The 10,303-nt window shown below is 36.4% G+C and overlaps 2 protein-coding genes across 2 annotated transcripts; one reads left to right on the top strand and one right to left on the bottom strand.

Annotated features, from left to right (window-relative positions):
• Positions 1 to 912: 912 nt before the first annotated feature.
• On the top strand, positions 913 to 4,750 carry LOC111338404 (DNA fragmentation factor subunit alpha). Its single transcript, XM_022944891.2, has 2 exons — positions 913 to 1,250; positions 4,088 to 4,750. The coding sequence occupies exons 1-2, from the start codon at positions 995 to 997 to the stop codon at positions 4,498 to 4,500; spliced, it is 669 nt and encodes a 222-aa protein (XP_022800626.2). The 5' UTR covers positions 913 to 994; the 3' UTR covers positions 4,501 to 4,750.
• A 57-nt stretch (positions 4,751 to 4,807) lies between these two features.
• LOC111338421 (uncharacterized) lies at positions 4,808 to 8,555 on the bottom strand. The gene is made up of 6 exons (XM_022944913.2): positions 8,398 to 8,555; positions 7,884 to 7,981; positions 6,667 to 6,721; positions 6,305 to 6,333; positions 5,925 to 6,031; positions 4,808 to 5,173 (listed from the first exon to the last, which is right to left on the bottom strand). The coding sequence occupies exons 1-6, from the start codon at positions 8,456 to 8,458 to the stop codon at positions 5,068 to 5,070; spliced, it is 456 nt and encodes a 151-aa protein (XP_022800648.1). The 5' UTR covers positions 8,459 to 8,555; the 3' UTR covers positions 4,808 to 5,067.
• Between the last annotated feature and the right edge of the window lie 1,748 nt (positions 8,556 to 10,303).

Below are 10,303 nucleotides of genomic sequence, written 5' to 3'. Positions count from 1 at the left end.
TTTTCCACTCTGTTCAATCGTAGGCAACTCAAGCACGCATAGGTACAGTTATATGCTCTGCTAAAAAACTGAGGTGAAAAGATCATCCTTTGCAGCTAATATATTTCGCTTAATTCAAGTTGAACTATACAAATTTCAAGTTGAGATGTATCAATACTCCGGCAAAAATCTTTACACCATTAGTGGAAACAGCAATTAAGTCCCGCCCTTGATTAAGAGTGTGCGTGCAGACCGAAGCGATCAATTCATTGCAGGGGACTTAAAGGGGCAATCGATGTAAAATGACTGTCATCAATAAGTATGCTCACAGCTGACCTTTTCTCCCCAGGTTTCGCATTTGTTTTAATTCGTCTGGTACAATTTTTTTTTTGTTTGTTTGTTTCTTTGTGTGTTCATTAATACATTTTTTTCTAGATTAAGTGCCGTGCCGACTAAAATTCATCATGGGCTGGCACAAGTCCAATTACAGTGAGTTCAATGTTTCAAGCACCAAATTTTGTTTTGTTTTCTGTTGTATGATCTGATTTAGAGATTGACCTCAAATAACTGCTATCACATTGAATATTCACTCCTTTTCAGAAGGTAACAAAGTTTCTGCTCATTGCTTGAAAAGGTATCAAACACTAATCTGATCCCTTCTGGCTATACCACATTCTGCATTCTGCATAACTTCACTCTGGCGAAAGAACCAACGTTGGGCGAAACATCAGCCTTTGAAACTCTTTACCGTGGCCAATGTATAGTTGATAAACCAAGCTATCGTTGAATACTACATTATACTTATTTTTCTTACTCAGGCAACTATACTGGTCTTAAGGTCTTGTTTCCCTCGATATCTCGTCTCTTGTGAGAGTAAGTGTCACGAAGTGTCACATGGAAACTCAACTGAACACTGAAAGGCCCTGGGAGCGAGTTTGAAATTCAAAACTAGACTGGGGAGAGGAATTTCAACATGGTGGACGAATTGAAGTGAAATACGATCTTTAGGGTATAGATGGAAGAAAAGCGACGCAAGCCGTTTAAAATTTGCAATTCAGAGCGTACAAAAACTCAAGGAATTGTTGCAGAAAGCCTAAAAGAACTGAAAGAAAGGGGAAGTTCAAAGTTGGGGATAGTAGCAGGGAGCTGTCGAGTATTTCTTGACAGTGATGGAACTGAGATCGACGATGAAGAATATTTTAGCTTCTTGGAAGATCAAACCAAACTTATGATTGTTTTTGACGGGGAAGATTGGACAGCTGGCTTGCAGAGTACGTAAGGATTATCTTTACTGCGTTTTGCCTCTTTTTTTTTTTTTTTCAGTTTTGCACCAGTTTATCAAAGCGATGTTAAATGTGGTGAAGTCAGTGTTGTTTGAGTTTTTCTCTTGTATCGCGATCATCGCTAAGTTTATATATTGTTACTCTAGTATAGTTCAGAATGAAACACCGGCAAAACAGACGGTACATCATTAAATGTGAACACTTGGAAATCGGTGAAAATGTGAAGTTACACCTTATTTATGGTGAGGCAGTCACTTCCTGCACGCATCCTAGATTGTAACCAACAGGTAGACAAGGTCCAGTCGAACTGTTTTTTGTCCAGCCTGTATTTGACTATTGAAGTTATAACAATCTTTTCCCATGGAGTAGTTAGCCCTGATGTAAACCTTGTGTATAACCCTGGCTATACTTTGACCAGGTACACAGTTTGTGGGAAGAAGCATAAAGTATGTGAGGAAGTAAACCAAGGGAGACTAAGGAAAGTGAAACCTGTTAACAACTGGCCGAGAAATTCATCAGGCAACTTAGTTTCATTTCTCATAGCCAAAAAGTTTTGGTTGCAGTCAGATGTTGTCAATTAAGATCACTGTCAGTCAACTTTCTTGAAACTGTTATCATCTTGAGCATTAATTTTGACTTTGTTTAAGGACTCAGAGTCATAACATGCAGTCTTAACCAGGGAGGAGGGGGAGTACTACCTTAACACCATAATTTTGCTTGAATGTTATCACTTCACTTGCTGAAATAATATTACAGTTCAAATCTCATGGCAATTTCATTAGTTTTAGGAAAGATGGCTGATACATTGTGCAGCTGTGGGAAATGTTAACATCAGACTGTGAGAAATATCATCTAACTGTGATAAATGTTTTAAGCAATGTGCAAAGAAATTCTTTATGGTATTACTGTAAGAACATACTGATTTTCACTTACCTGCTATTTTTGCTTGTCTCCCCTGTCTGAGCTTAGCACATGCCATCTTTCTCCTTTCCGAGATATTGATGCTTACTCTGGATTGGTCCTTAAGCAGAATTGAAATGCCTTAACTCAGAGAAATTGCTGTATTATCCATTCAAAAACACCAGATTGTTATGGGCAGTTGAAAATTAGAAGGAAACTTTTACAAAGTACATGCCTTTCCTGACTCTGACAATTCATGATATATTCAATTTCAGTTTTTAAAATCATCGTTCCTTTTTTTCCAAATTCAACTTTCTTTTCTCATTCCATCTTGTATGATTTTTCCTAGACTTTCTGAATTTCCATGTTGGGAAAACTTGAAATCAACATACACTTTATTTTACAATGTATAATTGACTATTTGAGGGACTGGTTGTCATACATGAACATGTAGGTGCACATTGAATGTGTATTAGATAGCCACTCAGGTGCATATGCCCACTTATCAAATATCACAGGGAATGCAAAACAACAAAGTACCACCATTTAAGTCTCTCATTTCTGTTACTGTACCATCCAATGGCACAATGGTGTTTTAAACTTCATAATATCGTTTGTACGGCTCTCACTAGATCACCAGGGCTAATGCTTAGTGACTAATAAACAAATCACACTTACAACCAACAGATATAGTGGGAGCCTCATTGCAATGTTGCTCTTTAATATAGTTAATGTTACAGTAGAGTGTTTTTTATGTAGGGAGCTTTTCCTTCAGGGTTTCAATTTACAGCAAAGGGCATCACAATCAGTAATTTCTTTAAATTAAAGCTTCTTAACCAACCTCTTAAGTTCTATTGTGAATTTGATTGATTAAAATAACTTTCTTCGAGATGGTGATACTCTTCAGGAATTTGTAAAATAAAAACCATCGAGGGAGGAAAGTTGACTTTCAGGAATGTGTACAGAGTGAGTTTATATGGATGTCAGATGGGCTTTTGAGAAGCAGATGTGAGAGGAGCTGTCTGCCTACCTGAGTCTCCATAAGGAAAGAGCTTCCAATATATGGTTAAGAATTGCATCATTGAATAAAATCTTGCATTCTGATTGGTTAACAAAGGGGGGTATTTAGCGAGGAATAGGAAGTTGAAAATGTGATATTGTTTCGCATCTATGTATGCAAAACAACTGAGTAATGCTGTTTTCTTTTTTTTTTGGTTCTATTCAGTTATGTGATTCAAGGAAAACCCATTACTTGACTCATGAATTCTGCTTTATTAAATTGCACTTGAAAACTGATAGTGCTTATCACTTCGCAATACATGTGACGTCGGTTTTCACAAGCAATTTAATGCGGAATTTCCTTGTCAATAATTAATTTTCCTATACAATTGTTATTACATCCTTTTTTAATTATGATCAAGAGTGATCCTTGTAAAATGAGTGGCTCTCACCGTGGGATTTGTTATTAATAGGCTCTTTGCATGGCTTGATCATGTGATCAACTTTTGATAAACATGAAAACAGTTCACTTTTGAAAAATCTTGTTAGCACAAGCTGAAAGAGCCCATTAAAATTAGGTAACCTGAGAATTTTCAGTTGTATATCTCAAAAGTAGCAATTGCAACAGCCACTGAACAGTTGGAAGGATTGATTTTTGTATGAGAAGAAAAACTTTTGCCACCTAATCATGCTGACATGGTTTTCCATACAAATCCTTGTAAATTCTAAAATTTTCAAACTGTCATAAAATCTTTCCTTATGCATTTATGGGCTCAAATTGCCTGTTTTTAATTAAAAGGAGACTTGAGCCCTGTAATGCTTAATGAAATATTTTATTGGAAGGGCAAGGCATATCCAGTAAGGATGGTGATGAGGTAATGAATTACCAACATCTCACAGTATCTCTTGCCTTTAAAAATCCATAGATTTTGGATATAGTCAAGGAAGTACAGAACTTAGTATCAGCAGTGCTGGGGCAAGTTTGGAAACCAATGAAAGCATGGAATTTGACAGGACTGATGCAGGAGAAACAGATGGCATTCCACCTGATCTTCTGATAAGAATGAAAAATGACCCAGCATTTTTTATCTCATTTTCTGATGAAAGACTCCAAGACGTGATTAATATTAAAACAGATTCACTTGCAACTGTCATGGGCAGAAGTGTTATTGAAGCCGAGCACATCATGGACACATGCCAGCAAGAACTGGATCGAAGGGCACAACTAAGGGAAGCTACTCAGTTATTAAAACTTTTACAAAGAGCTCAAGAAAATCAAGCCTCTGAAAATGAGTCACAAAGTGCTGGAAATAAACGACTTCGGACTTCAACTGAGTGATATCTCCTAGTCAACAGAACATGTCAAACAATTTATGTAAATAAGAGTATTTTTTTAGTCAAAAATTTCCCCCATTCCTGCTTTACCAATAGAAAACACTTCAACAGTCAGTCTTCTCCTTTCATAATTGTTTTTCTGCTTGAGAGATAGCACACAAAAAAATTCATTCCATTATGAATCATACCACTGAAGCACAAAATTAGAAATGTAAGGTGAACACTGAAAATTGTCATTAAACTCTGGAAAAATTTGAAGTTCTCTGTTTTGTAACTAAAGAGCACCCACTGTATACACCTGTACATCACACTTTGGTAAAAAGATAATTTATTTGACAAAATAGTACAGGACCTAATACATGTCACACACAGCTCTTCTCCATTTAAAATACTACAAACTCATTTCTTTTACATCAAAACAGAAAACAAAATGAGATTGATCCCTTCAGCAACTTTAAATAACCCAATAATCAAGCAAACTAGAGCCAGCTCTACACAGGAACATGCTCATCATTCGTGAGCTTTTTCCACAAAATGATGTAAGCCAGGTATTACAGTGAGAGTAACACGCTCAGTAGCCATCAGGTCCAAAAGGCTTAAATGTAGGTTTATCCCTTTCAATCTTCTCAATATCAAATGGCTGCTTTCCAAGCCGAGGCTTTCTTTTCATCTCTTGGCTGCAAACAACAGGTTGAGGAAAGATCAACTGGAAATATAACATATCAGCACAAGTTTAAATGATAAACTCATAACAAAAGAGAAGCTTCAATGTGCAGGTACGATAAAAAAAAGATTACCTCCATGTTTCTTTCCGACTTAGTTATGGTAACAATATTGATTTCAATAAGAGGAGTAGTTGGTGTTGAAAAGAAGGTTCCTTACAATGAGCTAAACCCTAGCAAATTCAATTTTGTGTGAAGGTGCTCTACAAGATGCTCTGTGAGATGCTCTGTACACACAACAACACAGAGCCATAGGGAAGTTAATGGAAAGCTGGACCATAGGCTACAAGTTGGTTACAATTCTGCTTACTATAATGATGACCAGTGTTGAAAATGATTTTTTGTAGATACTAGGTGGCTATCATGGCCACTTTGAACTCTATTTTTAAATTTAAATGGGTCAAACATGAAACATGGATGGAGTAAGAGGAACAAAATGATTCTTGGTAGAGCTTAGCAACTGAGTTACAGAGAATTTGCTAATCAGCTAGGCCATATACAAATCTATATATTCAAGTGCATATGCACTAGGGACAAACATGAGTAATGTTTAACTTTCAGTACCAGCTAATGTTAATGGTTTTTTTTTTTTTTTTTTTATATTTGAGAGAGTTAAGTGGGCAGGGAGTCTACAGAAACAAATAAAAATTATTTACATAGATTTTTGTGAAGAATAATGATATTTATATGAAGTTTTAAAAGATACAAAATGTCCATTTTTTCTTTGACATGACGCATGTGATTCTCTCGTTTCTCTCTGTCAACATCAGGATCTGCCATAATGTACTTCATCATGAGTCTTGTAATCAAAGGCTGTTGACAAAAATTCAGAGCAAGACAGAAATGATTTTAAAGGTGTAACATCTACTAGTTTGTGTTCTACTAATAAAATAGGATAAAATGTATGTGTGTATCAGTATCCACAGTACATTGATACATTGATACAAAAAATGTTTCAGCACATGTTCATCACAGCCATAAATGACAGACTCATGAGAGCTCACCAAAAGAATGACTTTTCACAGAGAAAGGAAATATAATGCATAGGTATGTGCACGAAAACAAAAAAACTTAACATAATCTTACATCTCTTTTTCCTGTTTCATCAGGTTCCTCTGTATAATACCATTCATGAAACAAAGTGAAAAAAATTTTTTCTCAATTGAAAGTAAATCAAAATATTTATGACTATAATCCTTGAAAATACCTGTTCTATTATTACAATGACACTGTAAACTACACACATTTGCATCCAGACGTGATGAAAATGGGCTGTTTAGTTAATGACACCAAAAGGTTATAACAAACAACAGATGTGGTTCATTCTAAATGATTAACTTCAGCTTTAACTTCTAAATGATTAACTTCAGCTTTACAAGGTAGCTGTGCACACTTATTGCATCAGTAATGTTGCCATTGAACAACACAAGTCTGCCACATTGCCTCACCTATGAACTGCTCATAAAATAGACAACCCAACACTCCACTGATGAACAATATGGACTAACAAACAAAAAAGAGAAAAATTTTTCTTAGTGAAAATACATTCTGCCAACTGTAACATCAGAATGTCAAAAAGAAACTCTAAGAATAAAATGCTACATGTACCACTCCACAGACTGCAATTATTCAGAAAATGAATCAAGGTGGCTTACTCAGTTTATGGGGGTTGCTAGATGATTTGGATAATATGATCACTGGTGCTCATTGTGAGCAAACAAACAAAAACATATGTACAGAGTAAAATCCAACACATAAGACAATGGGTGCTTTTACCATACTCTTGCAAGAAGGATTTCAAAACAGGTGAACTGGGCTCTGATTCTTTGTGAATGTTTCTCAAAAACCTCCCATACAACCCTACCATAAAATTATGTTATAAAAACTCAAAATCAAATTAAATGTTCTTACAAGTTAAAACAAAAATACATCAGAGAGGATTTCTTATTCCAACAAAAATTTGTCAAAATGTGGGAATTTTTGACAATAACTTAGTATCTGTCACACAGTTTTAGGTAAAAAATGTCTGAAGACTGTTGCTAAGGCATTGGTAAAAAAACAGAAATGCAGCTTAAGTTTTACAGCTAGATTTTGTGAAATCTGCCATCTCAATATCATTTATAAAATTAACCATCATTTTGCACATGCACACTCCTACATACTTTGGAAGCAACATATTCACTTGTGTGCAAGTGCATCACAAACAACTTGTACAAAGTCAGTACTTTGTTGGCATGTTACATACTATGACTTCAGCTTGTACAGGGGGTGTTTCATATTGTGTTGGATAATGTGCAAAGGATTGTCAAATTGGCAAACAGGGAGGAGATTAAGACAATTTTAACTCTCCACATTTCTGCACCTAACAAGCAGTCGTTCTAGCACGATACAGGGCCCACAGTGACACAAGTTGTTCATAACCACGACACCAAACATGTTCTGAGTGATAACTGAAAATTGTGTGAATGTAAGAAACTTTGTAGGCTCCAAGCTCAACGTATCAAACAAAACTCAATGTGGACATCAAATTGTTTGGGTTTTCCTTTGGTGGGTCCAAGTGTAGATTTATTTTTGTCACACTCATACTGCGGTAGGCCACCTTAAAACCAAATTGAATATAATAAAGATTGGCCTGTCAGTGGTGTCACTGTACAAAGAATCTTACCGGGGTTTTCCAGTCTGTTATGATTCTATGTAACAGGCTACGCTCTTCAGTTTTCTCTGTATAAATTTCAAATTTCCTAACAGGTTGACTCCTTTTCACTGCAAATGAAAATCCAAGAAATAACAGGAATTAAACTGGCACCGTTCCTTGTACTGCACATTATTTCAATGAACCGACGGTGTGTCAAGCCCCCGCGAATGTGAAATACATGTACAGGTCAACGACAATAAGGGTCCGATCAACCACGGAAACTATGATGTGCTCTCCAGAAAGTAGTTCAAAGTATGGCTTTTTTAACACTACTCTAAATATATATACGATATATCCGCTGCTGTATACGGCATCACTGAAGTTCGGGGCTAAAGTTCGGTAAAATTTAAATAAGCGTAGAATATGCACTTCTTTTGTGACTGACTGGAGTAATTCATACGACTAGAAAACAACTAATATCGCCTTTGAGACTACTATAAGACTAAATTTACATGTCTTGTTGAAGGAGAATAGATGGACTTACCGAATCGGTGAGAAACCTGAGCTATTCGAGTGTACAACAACTGCCCTCGTAAGGCGGCCATCTTGAACAAAGGTGTATTTGGCCCCAGTGCTCTTCAAACCGAACTCACGTGTAACGCCTGGCAAAGATCTGCTCTCCTCGCTCTCCTCCAGCTCCCTTCAGTTTTTATCAGCTCTCCAGGTTTTAAACGTACTAAGAATTGGGGAAATCACATGGTTCCCATAAACTGAATTGAAACTCCAGGGTGGTTCTACATATACAATCAGTCCATTGCAGTTGGGAAGTCAGTATACCAAAAATTAATTAAACCCCCATACTACGGTCTTGTTAGGGATAAGGCAACACTGCAAAGGATTTAGTTATCAGGATGAACAATGAATAAAAGACAGGTATGTAGTAGTGACACTGGATTTCCACTCCTAGAGTAACTGCCCCAGATTATGGTGTGTCCTGTGGCTACAAAAAAGTATTTTTGATAGACCCAAGGTGGTTTCTAGTGCCTTCATGCATCAGGAGTGTCTAATCATTGCAACAAGAGGTCCTTTTGCCACTAATAATTATTAGCTGCCCATTTTTCTCACGAGGTGTAAATAGGCATCAGGTAGTTAGCATCATGATTTAAAAGAGTGTGGGAAGAGTTGATGTGCCAAGCTTCCAAACAAAGGTGCTGCTGGTGGCGTTGATTAGTGCTGATGATTTTTTAATTATCCCACCCAATTGGATGATTTGTTAGGCATGTGTGCTATTACAAAGTTGAATTTTCTTTTTTACAAAAGAAGACTGCTTTTTGATGCTCTTTCAAACATGTACCAAACTCACGTTTGGTCTGTCTGACATACTCATGGTCACAGTCCATAGAATAGAACAAATAGTGTTCTTGGTTTGTTGTTCTTTCATAACAGGATCCCTTGGCAAAAATATGCCCCAAAGTCTGAAAAGGTTTTTGAGCAACCTTAGCTAATTAATGAGCATATAAAAGGACTTCTTGTTGCAACAATTAGATCATCCCTGTTGAGGGCACTAGACAGAAGTGTCGAAATGTTGGGTTGATGACTTGTAATTTTCTCAGTTACATTCATTAAATCTTTAAACCAGAGTAGCATCAAACCATGTCTGAATGCCCACCTGGTTGCTTTGTGAACTGAAATATCAAGTACTTTTGAGTAATCATCATTTTATTATCACAGCCACATCCCACAAGGGTGTCATTCTTCATGATTGTCATATACTGCGGCAATTGTGAGAACCCTTTCAGATTCTTTGGAGATTCTCCGGACATGGAAGCAATCTCCCAATCTCCTGTTCTGAGTAAGGCTTAATTACAAAAAAATCTTGCAAGGTACCTCTCCTTATGTTATTTCAGTACTTTGAATTCCTTCAAACTTTTCTCAATTTCTTAATAACTGTTTGTCTTCCATGCTGCAACTGTTTCTGTATCGGTGCATGTTTGCTGATTGTCACACAATCTCTAATAGCTCTGTACACTTGCTCTATAATGTGCTTTGTCAACTGTGGCACAATCAACTCTTCATCTGGCAACTGCTGTGTGAGTGATCTATTATGTTTTGTATTTTCATATTACATTTGATAACAGGAAAAGAACAGGAAAAGAACAGTAAAATCTGTTCAAGTTCATACCTTCCGACCTATCTAATGCCCTTTTGAAGGAGGGGATCTCAGCAGTTTGAGCATTCTTTACAACAGGCATCTATGATAAAGTCAGACCTTCACGTAAAAATGTTTCTCGGATTTTGTTTCCCAATTGTCTGTTATTGTTGGAGTGACTCGAGAATTTGGGAAATTATTATTATTAAGCTGACAAAACACTACATGTTACAATGTCAATTTTCCCATGATTAATAGATAGATAGATAGATAGATAGATAGATAGATAGATAGACGTTTA

Source organism: Stylophora pistillata, chromosome 8, assembly GCF_964205215.1.
Source record: "Stylophora pistillata chromosome 8, jaStyPist1.2, whole genome shotgun sequence".
Taxonomy (NCBI): domain Eukaryota; kingdom Metazoa; phylum Cnidaria; class Anthozoa; order Scleractinia; family Pocilloporidae; genus Stylophora; species Stylophora pistillata.
This window is presented reverse-complemented; position numbering and strand designations above follow the sequence as displayed.

What these genes read in the sequence shown, in the direction of transcription:
- LOC111338404 (XM_022944891.2), top strand. Translation starts at nt 995, where the DNA reads ATGGAAGAAAAGCGACGCAAGCCGTTTAAAATTTGCAATTCAGAGCGT. An exon ending in TTGGACAGCTGGCTTGCAGA is followed by an intron (nt 1,251 to 4,087) that starts GTACGTAAGGAT and finishes AAAAATCCATAG; the next exon opens with ATTTTGGATATAGTCAAGGA.
- LOC111338421 (XM_022944913.2), bottom strand. Translation starts at nt 8,458, where the DNA reads ATGGCCGCCTTACGAGGGCAGTTGTTGTACACTCGAATAGCTCAGGTT. An exon ending in TAACAGACTGGAAAACCCCG is followed by an intron (nt 6,722 to 7,883) that starts GTAAGATTCTTT and finishes TTTGTTTGTTAG; the next exon opens with TCCATATTGTTCATCAGTGG. An exon ending in AAAGAAAAAATGGACATTTT is followed by an intron (nt 5,174 to 5,924) that starts GTATCTTTTAAA and finishes TGTTGTTTGCAG; the next exon opens with CCAAGAGATGAAAAGAAAGC.